The 19,093-nt window shown below is 48.7% G+C and overlaps 1 protein-coding gene across 3 annotated transcripts; it reads right to left on the bottom strand.

Moving 5' to 3' along the window:
- Positions 1-2,129: 2,129 nt before the first annotated feature.
- Positions 2,130-16,532, bottom strand: LOC142823160 (zinc finger protein 773-like). 3 transcript variants are annotated; one of them, XM_075913722.1, is made up of 4 exons: positions 16,429-16,532; positions 12,988-13,188; positions 7,031-7,144; positions 2,130-6,340 (listed from the first exon to the last, which is right to left on the bottom strand). In XM_075913722.1, the coding sequence occupies exons 2-4, from the start codon at positions 13,172-13,174 to the stop codon at positions 5,646-5,648; spliced, it is 996 nt and encodes a 331-aa protein (XP_075769837.1). In that variant the 5' UTR covers positions 13,175-13,188; positions 16,429-16,532; the 3' UTR covers positions 2,130-5,645. The 3 variants fall into 3 exon arrangements, with proteins under 3 accessions (XP_075769837.1, XP_075769836.1, XP_075769838.1); XM_075913721.1 differs by lacking the exon at positions 16,429-16,532 and having other exon boundaries at positions 12,988-14,023; XM_075913723.1 differs by lacking the exon at positions 16,429-16,532 and having other exon boundaries at positions 2,130-6,280; positions 12,988-14,023.
- Positions 16,533-19,093: the final 2,561 nt, after the last annotated feature.

Here is a 19,093-nt window from a genome sequence, read left to right as displayed (position 1 = left end):
GGCTGTTTTCCTGCCCTACTTTAGCCTAGCTATCCATTGCCACGAAAGCTAGAAACTTGCCCCCGCTCCCAATAACTGCTTGTTTTGGACTCTGGCTCTGCAGGTTTAATCTTCTGTGACTTTTTGTTAGGATTGAAAGTTTTATCCTTTTTATATTTGTATTTTTAGGTTTAATAATGTAGCAATGTAAGGTAACATATTATTACATTTAAATTAAGCCCATTAGTAAAATATATATATATACACACAGGGCTCCACAAAATATATACAGTGCCATGAGCGAGTAGATTATAGCCCAGCACAGCGCCGCAGCACAGTTTGCACATGCGCAGTGCGCCGAACCATGTGGCTGGTGAGCGGAGTTTTAATATATATATTAAAGTTTAGTAAGTAAAGAAACAGGATCTCATATTGCGTCTATGTCAATGAGATTCGAGGAGTGTTGAAGGCCTGCGCCTTCAGTGTGAATTGTTTTAATTACAAAATTTAGTAAGGCAATTTACAATGCTGTTTGCTTTTGTTTAATATAAAACTTTGCTGTTTGTAACTCCGTGAAAGAATGTTTGTATGAATATGATACAGTCTGAAGGTCATTAGAGTCAGATGGTCAAGAGAGAAGGGGGAGAATGTGGCGTGAAGACAAACTGTAAAAGATAGACTGCAAAGAGACATATCGGCATCAAATATCAGAGGGGTAGCCGTGTTAGTCTGAATCTGCAAAAGCGGCGAGGAGTCCTGTGGCACCTTATAGACTAACTGAAGTGTAGGAGCATAAGCTTTCATGGGCAAAGACCCACTTCGTCAGATGCAACTGACGAAGTGGGTCTTTGCCCACGAAAGCTTATGCTCCTACACTTCAGTTAGTCTATAAGGTGTCACAGGACTCCTCGCCGCATCAGCATCAAAGAAACCATTATTGCATACCCATGGTCAAGAATTGATCAGACTGTCAGCTCTAAAGCTGAAGACATCCCTAAAAACAACTGATTAACAATCCAGGACAGGATGAGCCTTTCTAGATGTTTTGGGAATGATTAACATCAACAAGATAACAGTAACCGGTCACAGACTGACACAGTGAAATCCATAGAGGAGAGGATTATAAAGGCAGGGTGCCTTGCTATGAAACTTTGGGTTCATCTTGCCACTAACTCCAGGAGCATCAGATCGATTGACCGACAGAGCCTGGCTCCCGCTCTAGATAGATACAGACTCTGGAGTGGTAACTATGACATTGTCTGGCAGGACAGTGTGTGTGGTGTTTGTGTGTGTGAGTGATTGAAAAGCATATGCAACTGTTATATTCTCAATAAATGCAGCATACTGCTTTTTCTCCTATAAAAGATCTTGTGTGCTTCATTTAAGCATAACATTTTCACTCTCAAGCAGCAAAGGAAAAAACCCAAAACTTCCAACAGCAAAAAAGAAAAAGAAAAAATGTGTCCTTTTAAAATCCCGAGGTCTGTGTTCCTGGTTCAAAATGATCCCACCAGCACTACCAATACATCAGAGCTGTTCCCCACTGTGGCACTCCAAGGCTATGTCTACACAGCTTCCCTCTTCTGCAAAAACCTATGCAAATGAAGTTTGGATTAGCATTTTGCAGTGCTTCATATTCATAATTAATTAGGAACAGTTTTTGCACAAAAAGGCGTTGTCTACACAGAACATTTTTGTGCAATACGTCACTCTTGTGCAAGAGCTGTTCTTCCTGAAAAAATGAGGAAGAACAGCTCTTGTGCAAGAGGGGGGTTTTGTGCAAAAAGGTGCTATGTAGATGGCACCTTTTTACACAAAAACCTCTTGTGCAAAAATGGCTCCCAATTAATTATGCAAATGAAGTGTGGCAATGTGCTAATCCATGCTTCATTTGCATAGGATTTTGAGGAAGAGGGAAGCTGTGCAGACGAAATCCAAGTGGGGGCCTGCAAGTGACCATAAAATACCTTGTCTGCTTAAAAGCTCCCCAAGGTCACAGATTCCATGGCCTTGGGGGGATAGCTGCCACCACCCAAGTGAGAAAAAAACTTTTTCTTTTTGAACCCAGGAAGAAGCACTCTTCTACCACAAGAAAGCTTGGGGGAAAAAAAGAGGAAAAAACCCTGCAATCTCTGATAGCTAATCTCTCAGCCTTAGGCATGCATACACAGATCTCCTATTACCTCCCAGGACACAATAATCAAACCATGGCCTTAAAAAGGTGATTTTATTAACAAAATAAAAAATATATACTTGATAAGCATATTTGATTGCTAGGTGCCTTAAAGTAACCAAGAAAAGAACAAATTAAAAACACATAGAAATTCATTCCTGGAATTCATCTTAAGGTTACAGTATATGGGGGGGGGGGGGGGGGGGGAACGACATGGATTTTAACCAAACAACAAAACAAAGAAAATAACTTGTTTGTTTCTAAATAGACATTTCCTATCTACTCACATATCCATGGTTCAAGGTCCAATCATTTTCCATGCCCTGTATTCTTTGTAGGCATGCTAGTTCTGCCTGGTTCTATTAATCTTGTTCCCCCAGCTCCAGGCTTAAGACTCTTTCTCTCTAACTCTCATTCTCACTCACACACACAAAAACCAGCAGGCAGGTATCCCTTCCAATTCAAATTTCAATATTTTTTTCTTATTGGTTTTCCTGGCTTCCTGCCAACACTTTCTAGCTTCCTAGGTTTAACCCTTTGGTTGCTGAATGCTGGGATGTTTAGAAAAGGCCAGCACTCTTCCTATTCATATTTCTCAATTGCCTGAAGCAATTTATTCCAGTGCTTAATCACCCAGTCTCTGGGAATGGGTATCCAACCAATTATGCACCTCACAGTAGCTCCATTTAGGTTAAAACTCTCTAAGGATAGAGATTCCACCACCTCCCTAGGTAGCCCATTCCAGTGCTTCACCATGCTCCCAGTAAATGGGAGACTATAACAAGTGCCTTACCAAAATCTAGGTACACCACATCTACTGCTTCTCCTCTATCCACAAAACTTGTTACCCTGTCAAACCAAGCTGTAGACAGGCAGAACTGCAGGATCTCAATGCCTGCATGAGACAACTATGTAGCTTATTTTAAAGGGGTCATGGTATTGGCACCTTTACTTCTGGTGGTTGCTGGCCAGGTGCCCAGCTCTGAATGCAGCACAGAACAGTAGCAATACCACAACCCCTCCAACAATAACCTTGTGACACCTCTCCACACCCCACAATGTCTTTTTTGGTCAGGACCTCTACAATTACAACACCATGAAATTTCAAATTAAAATATCTGAAATAGTAAAATGTATGTCTTTTAAAAAATCATCTGACCGTAACATTGACAAAAACGGATCATGAATTTGATAACCAATTTTCCACTTTTGTCTTTAGAAGAAATTTTGTACTCATATACATGTATCATTTTTTACTTGAAGTTATGAGTATTGGCTCTGTCCTTGTATTTCACGTTTGTTTCTAGGAAATTATCGACACATTTCACTCACCTATTGTGAAAGGATGGTTAGTCAAATGAATAGCAATACTTGACTGGCAATGCACTTCAAGTGGTGCTTATCCACAGTTGAAAACTTTGCTGTGTACCTTCAGACCAGCAGATCAGACATGGCTGCTTTTTTAAAGGATTGAGTCATGAATGGACAGGTGACTTGGTCATGTGACAAACTCCATTTTGGGAGGTACTTTCATACAGCAAGAATCATGGAATTCCCTCTACATGAGCAAAGGTATAAAATGGGCCCTAGAGATTCCTCCATCTTTGTCTTCATCCTAGCTCATCATTTCAGTAGCATCTTTGCTATGAACTGCACTCGAAAAGACTGATGACCGATCCTAACAAAGGATGTATTCCAGAGATGTTTTAGATAGCAGTTTATTCTATCTCTGCTACAAGCCTGCACCAGGAACTTTGTAATTGGTGTATGTAATTTGTTTCTCAACATTTTCTTTCTTTCTTTCTTTCTTCATCAGTGAATCTTTTGATTTTAGATTGTAAAAGATTGGCACAGCATGCTCTTTCAGGTAGGAACTAAGGTATAAATTGATCTGGAAATGAGGCAAATCCTTTGGTATCATGAGAACCTGTTCGGAACTGGTGAGATTGGTTTTCATATCCTTCATCTGTGTGAGGTGTGGTATTGGCTTTGGCGCAGGGGAAGCCAAAGGGATTGATTGTGTGTCTTCTTGCTGGCCAGTGCAGCAAACAGAAGTGCTCTTTGTGACTGGTTTGGTGTGCTTTATGGTGGAAGAGCCTCAGGCATTGGCTGTCTTTAAGCAATTCACCCTCTCAGCAGCGCCCCCAGAAACCCTGTTTCATTACAATAGGGTCTCTCATCTTTGGGTTCTCCAATGTGATAGAATATATGAGCACTGACTAAAGCTTCTCTGCTTAAACTGCAGCTTTCACCTTTTTCTTCTGACTGATGTTTAAAGAGGTATGAGTTCCGATTGAACTTCTGCCCACAGTCAGAGCAGTTACAGGGGCTCAGTTTTGAGTGAACTGTCTGATGTGTGATAGGGTGTGAGCGTTCACTGAAGCTTTTTCCATGGTCAGAGAAGCTGAATAGTTTCTCTCCTGTATGGATTTTCCTATGTCTAACAAGATCTGACCACTCACTAAAGCTTTTCTCACAGAGCAGTTATACACAGCGTTCCATCTATTTTCCCCCATACATGGAGGGAATGTGTGACAAATAATCTCCATACTGATGCACAGAAAAAAGTTTACATGGCAAGAGTGGGGCTCAGGGATTTGGATTGTAGGAAGGTGGCTCAGGTCTGGGGCAAAGAGTTTGTGAGCCGAGATGCAGGGTCTGGCTCTGGGGTGGGGCCAGCGGTGAGAGGCTCAGGGCTGAAATAGAGTTTTGAGGTGTGGAGGGGTAAGGGCTCCAGTTGGGGTGTGATTCCAAGAATGAAGAGGTTTGAGGAGCAGGCCACTGAAAGGCTACATCCAAAGAGAAGGCTCTCAACAGCTCTCCCCACAGCTCAGGTGTTGCTGTGGGGGACATCTCTTCCTGCCATGCAGGCTATAGGGCTGGGGGATAGCCAATTGTCGCCTGGCCATAGCAGGTCTGAGCTGGGGTTGAAACCAGTGGATAGAGGCCATAGGTCCACCACAGCCCTAAGTACTTGCACGGCATTTTATAGGCTGTGGCACAGCCACATGGCCAAACAGATTAAAGGGAACTCAGGTTATAGGGTTTCTCCCCTATATGGATTCTCTGATGTCTAACTAGATCTGAGTGCTTACTGAAGCTTTTCCCACAGTCAGAGCAGTTGAAGGGTTTCTCCCCTGTGTGGATTCTCCCATGTTTAACAAGGTCTGACCTGTCACTAAAGCTTTTCCCACAGTCAGAGCAGCTGAAGGGTTTCTCCCTTGTGTGGATTCTCCCATGTTTAACAAGGTATGACCTGTCACTAAAGCTTTTCCCACAGTCAGAGCAGTTGAAGGGTTTCTCCCCGGTGTGGACTGGCCTATGTTTAATAAGGGCTGAACTGTTACTGAAGCTTTTCCCACAGTCTGAACAGTGGAAAGGTTTCTCCCCTGTATGGCTTCTCCTGTGTCTAACAAGGTCTACCCTGTCACTGAAGTTTTTCCCACAGTCAGAGCACTTGAAATGTTTCTCTCCTGTGTGGATTCTCTGATGTCTAACAAGATGTGACTGCTGACAAGCTTTTCCCACAGTTGGAACAGTGAAAGGATTTCTCTCCTGTGTGGCTTCTCTGATGAATAATAAGCATTGAGTACAGACTGCAGCTTTTCCCACAGTCAGAGCAGCTGAAGAGTTTCTCACCTGTGTGGATTCTCCTATGTCTAACAAGGTCTGACCTCTGACTGAAGCTTTTCCCACAGTCAGCACATTTAAAGGGTTTCTCTCCTGTGTGGGCCCTCTGGTGTCTAACAAGGTTTGAACTGTCACGGAAGCTTTTCCCGCAGTCAAAGCATTTGAAGGTTTTCTCTCCTGTGTGGGTTCTTTGATGTTCTATAAGAGTTGCACAGTTGCTGCAAGTGCAGGGTGCTTGTTCTTGTGGAATTTTATGTTGAATGGTTGCTGTGTTTCTTTTCACCCTTCTTCTCCAGTGACTGGATTTACCCTCTCCCTCCCCTGGATGGTTTCCCTGTTGCTGCTCAGGGCTACGCTGACTCTCACACGTCTCTCCCAGCTCAGGACTCTGGGAAACATGTCCTTCAGATCTTCTCAATAACATCCCACTTGGAGCCACTTGCTCTGGTGCTTCCTGCTGAAAACTCTCTTTGCTCTCAGTCAGTGTCCCATCACCTTCTGGGATAGAGAGAGAATCCACATAAGAGCCATTCTCTCTGCTGAACTGAAAGGAAAACTCTGAAAGGGAAAAGAAAAGGGTCATATACCCAAAGAATGGTTGGGAAGGCTGAATATGATGAGCTGAGTTCATCTTCCTTCCTCATAACCCTTCCCCAGAGGAGAGACTCTAACATCCCCTGCTCCACCCTCCACCCCCCAACTGGAGTTAAAGACAGGCTGACGGGTCAGTTAGGGTGTGTCTAGACTACATGCCTCCTTCGACGGAGGCATGTAGATTAGCCAGATCGGAACAGGGAAATGAAGCCGCGATTAAAATAATCGCGGCTTCATTTAAATTTAAATGGCTGCCCCGATCTGCCGATCAGCTGTTTGTCGGCAGATCGGGGGAGTCTGGACGCGATGCCCCGACAAAGAAGCCTTTCTTCATCAACACAGGTAAGCCTCGTGAAACCAGGTTTACCTGTGTCGATGAAGAAAGGCTTCTTTGTCGGGGCATCGCGTCCAGACTCCCCCGATCTGCCGACAAACAGCTGATCGGCAGATCGGGGCAGCCATTTAAATTTAAATGAAGCCGCGATTATTTTAATCGCGGCTTCATTTCCCTCTTCCGATCTGGCTAATCTACATGCCTCCGTCGAAGGAGGCATGTAGTCTAGACACACCCTTAGACATGATGAAAATGCACAAATGACATCTGCTATGAGGACATAGAAATTGGTTTCTGAGTCAGTTTAGCTGATTGCTCACCTGTGTGGGTGTTGCTGATAATCTTTTCTTCCTCACAGACCTGGACATCTGGGATCTGAAGCTCCTTCCATCGTTCCACCCAGGAGATCACATGAGCTTTGTAGACTGGAAATCCTGCTCAAGGAGCAATTAACCAAGTGCTGATCTTGTTCATTAAGGTCTGTGCCATTACTACTGTGATGCAGTGCAGTCACAGACAACCCCTTGGGGGTGCCTCCCAGGGTGCTGACATAGCCACTGCCACTCGCCTTCCCTCTCTCTGGGGCACCTTCCTGCCTGGTCCTGCTGGGCCAGCTCTGCTGGTCTCCCCCAGCCAAGGCCCCAAGCTGTGGTCCCTGCCCCCAACAAGAAGCAGTACAGGCACTGAACCTCTTCATGTCTGAGGAGAGTCCAGTTTAGGGCCCAGCTTCCCACAGTACCACTCCCCAAATGGGATCAGACCCCAAAGAATTAGATAAACCATTCAGATTGATGGTCCAGCAACAAAACCCAGGGGCCATAGATATCTCATCCCCACCAAACAGACTTTCAAGCCAGATAGTGGGTGATATCTTCCATGGCTCATCAGAACAGGCAATGGCATGAGACCAGCTCATATGGCATGAAACTCCATCTGGACCCTGTACTTTTCAGCACATAGTGCTGGGGGCTTTGCTTGGAATGAGTGCTCCTCCACCTCTGCCCCCTATAAGCTGTGCACATGTGTGGTCACACAAGAGAGATTCACACCCTGCCCAGCTGATCAGCAAAGCGTGCACAGCATGTGCTCAGATTCCCTCCCTCCCCACATCTTGCACTGTCCTGCAGCAGCTTCCAGGAGGGACCCTCCTGCTAGCTAGTATAGTCGTTCAGGACACCAAATACAATGAATTCAGGATTCACTGGTGTGGCATCCTGACAGGTCTTCTGCTCCATCAGTGATGATAAACATTCAGCTGTGTGAGTTTTCCTTTGTTCCCTCAGTATATCATGCCAGCTCTGGCAGATAGTTAGCATAATAGACTTCACAAGAGTCCCCAAAGACCACAGACTCAGACAAGATACGAAGGCACTCGAGTTAGGTTTATTGTCGAATGAAGTATATTTATAGGTGTTGGTTGCCAGATGGTCTCTGAACCCCTACGTATGGATTTCACTAACGCCCCCTAGGCTGGCCAAAGAATTAAGTTGAGGTACCCCAATGTTTATAGTCAGAAATGAACAATCTATGATACACAGGATACATATCATCTTACGCATTTATGACACATTTGGTACCTCGCCTTGTACTTTCCTCCAAAGCCTTCACCACCTGTAGTTATGCTTTCACTCTTGTTTGTTTCAAACTATTTTATTATGTGCTCAGCTGGTTGTCTTTGTACTGTCCTGGTGGCATGTATTTACATACTTGATGTGCTTCTATCCATGCTAGCAGTTCTAGTGCTGAGACACACTGACTTGCAGGCAAACATCTGCTTTTGACACAACCTGTCTATTACTCATGGTATAACTCTTGCTTACTTTGGTTCAAGCACCAGGCCCAAGCTTCAGACTCTTTCTTTCTCCTACATTCTCCCACTTTTTATTTTTAATGGGGAGGATGTTTACCCATTGTTCCAGGAAAGCATAATTCATGGACTGAAGGTGACCCAGTGGGCTAAACACTGTTATGTGGCCACCTTATTTTTCCATTCACACATTTATGCCCCATTTATCCCTTAGTTTTCACATTCCCTCGTATGACTGATAGATTCTATTTGCCAATTGTGTTAAGTTTTGTATGGTGGGCCTGGGAATGCTAGGCCCAGGAGTTTGGCTGAGGAATGTAGTTTTATGACTGAACTTTGCAGCACTACCAGGTACTATATATATATGGATGATTTGTATGTGGTGTGTATATATAGAGAAATAGTATGTGGTAGACTGCTAGAGATAGAAACACACTTTAATTAGGGCTGTTACAGTTACCATTATAAACAAGGTGTGACAAATTATGGAAAACCCTACTCGCCGACAAAAAAGGGACTCACCACCCTCCCTCCCAAAAAAGTGGGTTTTTTTTAATGGCATAAATTCCTAATAAGAATAAGCAGGGCTCAACAAACTATGTAATCTACTCGCCTGTGGTGAGTAGAATACAACCCGGAAGAGTCGGGTTCGGGCGATCTGCGCATGTGCAGAACGATCTGGGCATGCGCAGATTGCTGGACAGCACGGCTGTCGAGTGGAGCTCGCTGCGGTTTGGCGAGCCCTGAGAATAAGAACAGTAATTATTAATATGTTCTTAATAAATATCACACAAGTTATTAATAAATATCTTATAAACTTCTACCTTTTCCCTCTGCTGCCATGTCTCCTCCCCTTGCTCCATCAGCTTCCCTGGTGCCTGCTGCCCCCCCAACCCTTTACCCTCCTCTGCTGTCCTGATTCCTGCCCTTCTCTCTGCCCTCAGCCTTCCTGAGACCTGCCCCCCTCCACCAGCCCTTCTCTCCCCCCTGTGCCCACTCCTCCAGTAGCCACACTCTGATCAAGTGAGCTACCCCTCCTCATCCCCTCTCCTAACACCTCCCTCTACACACCTGCCCTGCCTCTCTCCTCTGATGCTGGTCCCTCCCCTGCAGGTGTCTGCCCTTTTGCTTCACCCCCAGAATCTACTGGCACCTGCACCCTCCTGGTTCCTCCCCCTTCCCTCACTGCCCCTGTGCCCTCACAGCTGCCTTGCTCCATCCCCACCTTCCTCATGCCCACCCCTTCTTTCAAGCCTTCTCCCAGCACCTCCCTCTAGCCCCCAATGCCCTTACCCTCTCCTCTCCCAGCATCACCCTGTTCCCGTCCTCCCACTGACACCTTCCCTCCTGCCCTTTTCCTCATTGTCTGCACTTGGCCCCCCCGGGATTTGTCTCTCCTGAACCCCTGTCCCTTGGTGCCCCATATTTTTCCCCTCCCCTCTCCACAGTCTAGCCCAGCCACTTCCCCTCCCCCAGGGCCAAGCAAAACACCCCCCCTTTTTTGTTGTCTTTTACACATTTGCATTTTGCAATAGTTTTTGTTTGTTTGTTTTCATTTTTATCCCATCATTTTAGCCCTATAAATAGCAAATAGCATTTTCATTCATTTTTTTCCATAAAGGCAAAGGCGCTTCAAGTGAACTCCCCCTTTCACTCCCTACTGGGTCACAGCAGCCTTTTCCCTGCTCTGTCCATCCCCTCCCTATGGACAAGCACCCCTCACTCCCAACCCACAGGGGAAACAGGGTGCAGGGACAGCACAGAGCCAGAGGGGTGCAGGGAATAGTGGGGGACAGGGGGACAGGGTTGGAGCGGGGAATAGGAGGCAAAGAAGCAGAGGGACACAGGGATCGGGGGGAGCAGTGTGCGGGGTGCAGTGGAGGCACGGGGAATGGGATGCGGGGAACGGGAGGGGCAGAGGGATTAGGGTCTAGGGGCAGTGCCGGGAATGGGCAGCACAGAACTGGGGTGGAGCAGGGATCGGGGGTAGCAGAGCATGGGGTGCAAGGGTGGCGCAGAGCCAGAGGGAGAGCAGGGGATCCGGGGTACAGGGGCGGCGTGGGGAATGGACAGCAGGAGCCAGATGGGGCGCGGGGCGGGCGCAGTGAGCCCGGCAGTCGGCAGGGAGCGGTCTCTCGCTGGCGAGGAGCTGGGGCCGTGGCAGGACTGGAGCCGGCAGAGCAGAGCCTGGCTCCGCCGCGCGCCGCAGCCAGCTGCCAAGGACACGCAGCCAGAGCCGAGCTGCTGCGCCCCTTTAAAATCAGCGGGGCCACGTCACGCCAGAGTCCTGGCGTCTGCCAGCACTCCGCCTCCTCGCACCACAGCTGCACGCAGGCAATGCAGCACTGAGAATCACCGCAGTTCCCTCTCCCCAGCAGCACTCTGCTCCTCCGCCAGCTGGAGGATTGGATGGGGCCGCGCCACCAGTAGTGCGGGCTTTGGCCAGCCCATTACAATGGACCACCGGGCCAGTCCGCCCCTGCACTTGCCAGCTGGCAAAATCTACTTGCCACGGGCGAGCGGGAGACTGTATTTGTCGAGCCCTGATTATAAACAGGATGAAATTTAAGAAGGACAAATGCAAAGTACTCCACTTAGGAAGGAACAATCAGTTTCATCCGTACAGAATGGGAAGCGACTATCTAGGAAGGAGTACTGCAGAAAGGAATCTAGGGGTTATAGTGGACCACAAGCTAAATATGAGTCAGCAGTGTGACACTGTTGCAATAAAGCAAACATCATTCTGGGATGCATTAAAAGGAATGTTGTGAGCAAGACTTGAGAAGTCATTCTTCCATTCTACTCTGTGCTGATTAGGCCTCAGTTGAAATATTGTGTTCAGTTCTGGGCACCACATTTCAGGAAAGAAGTGGAAAAATTGGAGAAGGTCCAGAGAAGAGCAACAAAAATAATTAAAGGTCTAGAAAATAAGACCTATAAGGGAAGACTGAAAGAAATGGGATTGTTTAGTTTAGAAAAGAGAAAACCGAGAGGAGACATGATAGCGGTTTTCAAGTATCTAAAAGGGTGTCACAAGAATGAAGGAGAAAAATTGTTCCGCCTGGCCTGTGATGACAGGACAAGAAGCAATAGGCTTAAAACTGCAGCAAGGGAGATTTAGGCTGGACATTAGGAGAAACTTCCTACCTGCCAGGATGGTTAAACACTGGAATAAATTGCCTAGGGAGGTTGTGGAATCTCCGTCTCTGGAGATATTTAAGAGCAGGTTAGATAGACACCTGTTGGAACTGTGCTTGGTCCTGCCATGAGGGCAGGAGACTGGACTCGATGACCTCTCAAGGTCCCTTCCAGTTCTAGTGTTCTATGATCTGTGCTGCATGAGCAAGCCACACATTCTGCCAGTGCAGCAGGCATCAGAGATCCAGAAAAAGCCACCCTGAGCAGCCGTAATGACGCTCTGTGGCGCTAGCAGCAATTCAAATGGTACTACAGCTGCTACAAGAAACAGAGATTATCATTCACAGCCAGGGGCGGCCCGTGAGCCTAGGCAGACTAGGTGGTCACCTAGGGCGCCATTGGCCCGGGCGCCCAATGATGACATCGCGGCCACTGACGGCCGTGCAGGTGGGGGCGCTGATTGCGCCTTCCGCCTGGGGCGCCAGCTGCCACAGCTGGCTTCAGGCTGCTCCTGCTCACAGCAGCAGTTGGGATTTCCAGTACAAATCAGGACTCCACTGTGCTGTCTGGATACGTATATGGAGCAGAGCATCTCCCCTATTGAATGTATTATCCTTCCCCTGACCTGTGAAACAGGGGCATACTATAATAGCTATTGCAAAGACAGGGGACTGGACATAAACAATCTAAGTGACTTGACCAAGATCACACAGGAAGTCTGTGTCAGGGCAGGGAATTGAAAACAGATATCTTGACATCAAGTACAGTGCCTGAAATACAAGAAGAGCTCTCCTCACATTTGTCTACTACAGAGCTACCCGCACATAACACTTGCAGTGCATGAACTGCCTCATTCACCCTCCCACAGTCCTAGCACCCAGCAGGAACCAGCATTCTCACAGAGATCAGCTACAGCCAGGAAATTACTCTGGGAACCATACCCTCCTTTCAGGGGCTCAGTCCATTGGCACAAGGGGGACCCTGCAGGCACTAACAGCAGCCGCACCCAGCCCCACAACTCTGGTAACTGCTGTTCCTGCCTGGGCCCTTACAGTGACACCTCTGGCCAAGGCACAGCAGGGGCAAGATGGTGGGGAAGCATATTAAGACTTGGCTGTGGGAAGAACAGCACCATTGTTATGTCTCTGAACCTGCTCCCCTAGGAGGGGGCATCGAAGGGACAGCCTCTCACACAGGAGCCAGCATTACTGGGCTGATACTCCTGACATTGGGAGATGGGGGGGGGGGCAACAAGGGACCCTGAAACAAATCCAACCCAGCTGCTCCAGAGCCCACCCGGATTCTGATACCCACGGGGACAGGAATACTTACCTAGCCAGCTCACAGCCTCATAATTCTCCTGCATCACATCCCTGTAGAGGGCTCTCTGACCCGGGTCCAGCAGAGCCCATTCCTCCTCAGAGAAATACACAGCCACCTCCTCGAAGGTCACCGGTTCCACCACAGCCATTTCCTGTCCCTGGCTCTGCAGGCCAGGGGCTGAGCTGGAGACAGACATGGGTGTTCTGCAGCCTGGCAGGGGGAGAAGGGCAATGGGAGACATTTCAGAAGAAGCTTTAATCCTTTCCACACCTCCATTCTGCCCGGACTCTGCTCTATGTGACAGACAAGCTAGCCTCTGCCATTGTGGGCAAATGTTTGATATTCCATGAACAGCACACACAAGTTAGATCCCAAAGCCATATTCATTTCTCTCAATACCTGGCTGGAGTTTCAACATTACTGTGCCTGTAACAATGGGATTTGACTAAGCAGCAGATCTGCAGAAAAGGACCTGGGGATTACAGTGGATGAGAAGTTGGATATGATTCAACAGAATGCCCTTGTAGCCAAGAAGGCTAATGGCATATTAGGGTGCATTAGGAGGAGTACTGCCAGCAGATCCAGAGAAGTGATTATTCCCCTTTATTCGGCTCTGGTGAGGCCACATCTGGAATATTGTGTCCAGTTCTGCTCCCCTTCCTCCTCCTCACAATGTGGATGCATTGGAGAGGGTCCAGTGGAGGGCAACCAAAATGATTAGGTGGCAGGAGCGCATGACCTATGAGGAGAGACTGAGGGACTTGGGTTTGTTTAGTCTGCAGAAGCGAAGAGTGAGGGGGGATTTGATAGCAGCCTTCAACTTCCTGAAGGAAGGTTCCAAAGAGGATGGAGAGAGGCTGTTCACAGTAGTGACGGATGGCAGAACAAGGAGCAATGGTCTCAAGTTACAGTGGGAGAGGTCTAGGTTGGATATTAGGAAAAACTATTTCACTAGAAGGGTGGTGGAATCTCCATCCCTAGAGGTTTTTTAAGTCTCGGCTTGACAACGTCCTGGCTGGGTTAATTTAGTTGGGATTGGTCCTGCCTTGAGTATTTTTTGAAACCAACCCCATATTGCGACTTCTCTGAGTTAAGGTGCTGTAAGGCATGCACTTTAATTTTACCACTTTAGCAACATACCACAGAGCTAAACACTTCATAAGAGAATAAATCAGTGGGAAATGGGGGGTAAAAACCTGTTAACTCCTTTAGTTCTAAATGTTTTCACTGCTTTTCCGTAACAGCTACACAAATAGGGAGTGGGGGGAAAAGAGATGCAGACATTTAGATGCAAATATCTGTGACAGTAGCACCGTTAGCCCCACAATCGGTATCAGACTTTTATCTTCACAACTGAATCAGTGTTATAGCCTGTGTCTTCAGTGCTAGGAAAATGTCTTTTTTACCAATGTGGAGCAAACACTGGCTATTCTCCCAGGCTGTGTCTACACTGGGCCACTTATTCCGGAAAAGCAGCCGCTTTTCCAGAATAACTTGCCAGCTGTCTACACTGGCCGCTTGAATTTCCGGAAAAGCACTGACTATCTACTGTAAAATTGTCAGCATTTTTCCGGAAAAACTATGCTGCTCCCGTTCAGGCAAAAGTCCTTTTCCGGAAAAACTGTTCTGGAAAAGGGCCAGTGTAGAAAGCACAGTAGTCTTTTCTGCAAAAAAGCCCCAATCGTGAAAATGACGATTGGGGCTTTTTTCCAGAAAAGCGCATCTACATTGGCCACGGACGCTTTTCCGAAAACGTGCTTTTCCGGGAAAGCATCCTGCCAATGTAGACGCGCTTTTTCCAGAAATACTTATAACGGAAAACTGTTCCGTTTTAAGCATTTCCGGAAAAGGGTGCCAGTGTAGACGTAGCCCCATAGAAACACAATGGAAAAGCCAAATCTGGCCAGGTCAGTGCTATGCTAGAGACCCAACCCAGGCAGAGAAGGATTGTTCATTTTAAAAATCCTGGGTTTTGGCAATATAGAAGAGTAGCATTGTCAGAAGGAAGAGTACTATTGAAAAGTATCATGTATGTAGCCTATATCAAAATCTATGACATTAACACATATAAATAGAAGTATAACAAGTGAGCAGAAAACTCAACATTTATCTATGCAATACATAAAATAATAGAAGAGTAAAGTGTGTCATTCTGTGTTGACAGGATGGGTAAATATTGACAGAAAGGATTTTTAATATGTTTTCAATTACAAAAGTGTTTTCCAAAGTATCTTGGTGCCTTCACGTTTACAAATCGCCCCCCCCCCCCCAGTGAATATTTGGGATCCAAGATCTACCCAAGCACCTACAGTGCTGGGTAGAGAAGAAAAACAACAGCTGGCAAAAGCCACCCCCATTGAAGGATAAAAAGCAACTGAAGAAGTTTTGACACCATCCCAGGAAATCTGTCAACCTGGACATCACATGGACCCAGAGAACACAAATCTGAAGCTGCGATACAGGCAGGCAGGGCTAGATTAGAAACACTGGGCCAGGGGACCGCTGAAACTGCCAGCTACAGAGTGTGTTGAATGATTTCTTGGTATTAAAATTACACACACAGGCTGTAATTCCGTAAAATCATGCCAGTCTAGATGTAGCCACACAGTCTGCCCTGATTTTGCCCTTTGGCACCTCTCCTGGCCCTGCCACCAGTTGTGTGACATGTCCTCCACCCATGAGATTGGCTTGGCTCCTGCCCAGACTTCCCTCCCCCCCCCATGATTTGCCCCAGGCCCCAAGCAGGTTGCGGGAAGGAGGAGCAAGGACAGCAGCACATGGGCAGAGCAACCCAGGTTTGCAGGGAGCTACTCTGGCCTCACCCCACAGCTGCTGGTGCCTGCCCAACCCAGTCCTGCCTTTTCCCCAGGGGCACGCCCCCCCACCTGTAGGCTGTGGCTCTGGGGCTGGGTGGGCAGCTTGTTTTCTGGCGATCCCAATGAGGTGCTGTCAGTAAATGAGGGACAGAACAGGAGCTGGAGGAGACTGATCATGGAAAAGCAACGAGCCCCAGGCAGACACAGCTCCGAGCTCTGGGGGAAAATACCGAATGAGGGTGTTAGCTGCCAGCAGAAATACACGGGCTTTTACAGCAGCGACTCTGCTGGGGACCTGGAGGGCCCAGCGCTAATGCTGTAGAGTATAGAACAACGCGCCGACCCGCCAGCTTCCCCGCAGCGCCTGCAGACGGGCTGCTGTGCTCACTCGTGCGCTGGGGGAGCGAGTCGAAGAAGCGGGGAGAGAAGGAAAGTGCCGCTTCTGCAAAGGGACATTGTATCCCCCCCCCCACATCTTCCCTCCGCTCCAGTCTCGCTCCTCTCAGCCCCATGACCCCTCCCAGACTGATCCCCCCCCATCGCCCCCTACCCCTGCAGTGCAACCCCTGCCCCTCCCGTCCCAGCCCCCCGCATCCTCCATCCCGCAGCCCCCTGACTCCCGCCCAGCACACACCGGGCTGGAGCGACACCAACAGCTGGTCTCAGAATTCGCGTGTCACTGAGGGGGGCGGGGGGAGTAGCAGGAAGCGCCGGATCTGCCTCACAGACAGAACGGCGCATGCGCATGCGGGGGCCCGGTTGCTAAGAGCCGCCCTCTTCGTATTAGGATCCGACAGCTCCTCCCCCTTCTCTGACCGCTAACGCCTCCCGTGGCTCGCCCAGCCCCGCTGAAACCTCGTCAGTGACGTGAATTGCTCCGCCCCTGGCTCTCGCGCGCGGGGTTTCCCCTGGCTGTTACGCCCAGACAGGCGTCTGATTGCCCCGCCCCCGTTTCGTGACGTAGTTTCCCACCCTTTGCTCTCACGGCCTGGATGACTGCGGCGGGGGGAGTTCCCCGCTCAGCTGTCAGCCGGGAGTGACAGGGCGGCCCCAGCGACGCTGAGGGCAGGAGGAGGGCCTCACAACGGGAGGGGCGGGACCAAGGCTCCAGGAACCAATCAGAGCACGGGAGGGAGGGCGGAGCAGCTGTGTCCCCACTGAGCCCAGCGACGCGCCTGCGCGCTGCTGCCTGCTGGCGGGCGTGGCTTCACCTGGCCCCGCGTCTGGTGTGAGACAGGGATCCTCCCCCTCTCGCTCTGCACCAGCCACTGCAGGGCCCCGCCTCCCAGGGCCGGGCTGGGGGAGGCTCGTGGCGCGGGACGGAAAGCGGGTTAAGCGGCGGTGGGAGCCCCGGGCTTGGGCACCAGGGGCCACAGAACTTGGCATGTGCCCTGACCTCCCCTCCCATCCCCCATAAGAACGGCTGTACTGGGTCAGACCAAAGGTCCGTCTAGCCCAGTATCCTGTCTGCTGACAGTGGCCAGCACCAGGTGCCCCAGATGGGGTGGACCGAACACACTGATTAAGCGATTTGTCTCCTGCCATCCCTCTCCAGCCTCTGACAAACAGAGGCCAGGGACACCATTTCTATCCCCTGGCTAATAGCCTTTTATGGACCTAACCTCCATGAAATTATCTAGCTTCTCTTTAAACTCTATTATAGTCCTAGCCTTCACAGCCTCCTCTGGCAAGGAGTTCCACAGGTTGACAACACGCGGTGCTAAGAAGAACTTTCCTTTTATTAGTTTTAATCCTGCTACCCATTAATTTCATTTGGTGTCCTCTAGTTCTTCTATTATGGGAACTAATAAATAACTTTTCTTTATCTGTCCTCTCCACACCACTCATGATTTTATATACCTCTATCATATCCCCCCCTCAGTCTCCTCTTTTCTAAACTGAAAAGTCCCAGTCGCTTTAACCTGTCCTCATATGGGACCCATTCCAAACCCCTAATCATTTTAGTTGCCCTTTTCTGAACCCTTTCCAAGGCCAAAATATCTTTTTTGAGGTGAGACCACATCTGTACACAGTATTCAAGATGTGGGTATACCATAGCTTTATACAGGGGCAGTAAGATATTCTGTGTTTTATTTTCTTAATAATTCCTAGCATCCTATTTGCCTTTTTGACTGCTGCTGCACACTGTGTGGAAGTTTTCAGAGAACTATCCATGATAACTCCAAGATCTCTTTCCTGATTTGTCATAACCAAATTAGCCCCCATCATGTACCTATAGTTGGGGTTATTTTTCCCGATGTGCATTACTTTACACTTATCCACATTAAATTTCATTTGCCATTTTGTTGCCCAGTCACTCAGTTTGGTGAGATCTTTTTTGAGTCCCTCACAGTCTGCTTTTGTCCCACACCCTCTGTGAACCCCCTACAGCTCCCCCCATGAGCCCCCACACACAGCTCCCCCCACACCTCCCTCTGCGAGCCCCCCCACAGCTTTCCCTGCGAGCCCTCCACACAGCTCCCTCCATGAGCCCCCACACACACCCTCTGCGAGCCCCCCACAGCTCCCCCTGCGAGCTCCTCACACACACCCTCTGCAAAACCCCCCACGTACTCCCTGCAAGCCCCCCACTTCATCCCACGGTACTTTGACAGATACCCCAATATCCTGCAAACAGGGCCGGCCGGAGCCATTCACATGACCTGGGCCCCAGGAGCATGGCGCCTCCCCCGGAAGTGTGATGCATGCGCAGCCCCGGTATCCAGCGCATATGTGGAGTCACCCCAGGCGATAGCCCAGTTGACCCGTACCTTGCACCGGCTCTGCCTGCAAAGCTGAGTGCTGAAGTGTCCCTGGCCTCTGTTTGTCAGATGCTGGGAATGGGCGACAGGCGGTGGATCACTGGATGATTCCCTCTTCTGTTAATTCCCTCTGGGGCACTTTTTGCAGAAGAGCATCCGTGCCAATCTAGACATGGTTTACTGCAAAAAAGCCCCGATCGCCATTTTCGCGATCGGGGCTTTTTTGCGGAAAACACATCTGAGCTGTCTACACTGGCCCTTTTGTGCAAAAGGGAGCAGAATAGTATTTCCGCAAGAAGCACTGATTTCTTACAGTAGGAAGTCAGTGCTTTTGCGGAAATTCAAGCGGCCAGTGTAGACAGCTAGCAAGTTTTTCCAGAAAAGTGGCTGATTTTCCGGAAAAACTTGCCAGTCTAGACACAGCCAAAGAATTCTGCACAAGTCTTACTCTCTCTCCTCACATACACAGTTCTGAGAGCTGATCAGTATATCCAGGTGGATGTGGGAATCCATGTGATGCCCCAGGGACCCTCCACA

This window comes from Pelodiscus sinensis, chromosome 32, assembly GCF_049634645.1.
Source record: "Pelodiscus sinensis isolate JC-2024 chromosome 32, ASM4963464v1, whole genome shotgun sequence".
NCBI classification, from domain to species: Eukaryota; Metazoa; Chordata; order Testudines; family Trionychidae; genus Pelodiscus; species Pelodiscus sinensis.
Note: the sequence above shows the minus strand (reverse complement) of the source record. Positions and strands in the feature narration are given on the sequence as shown.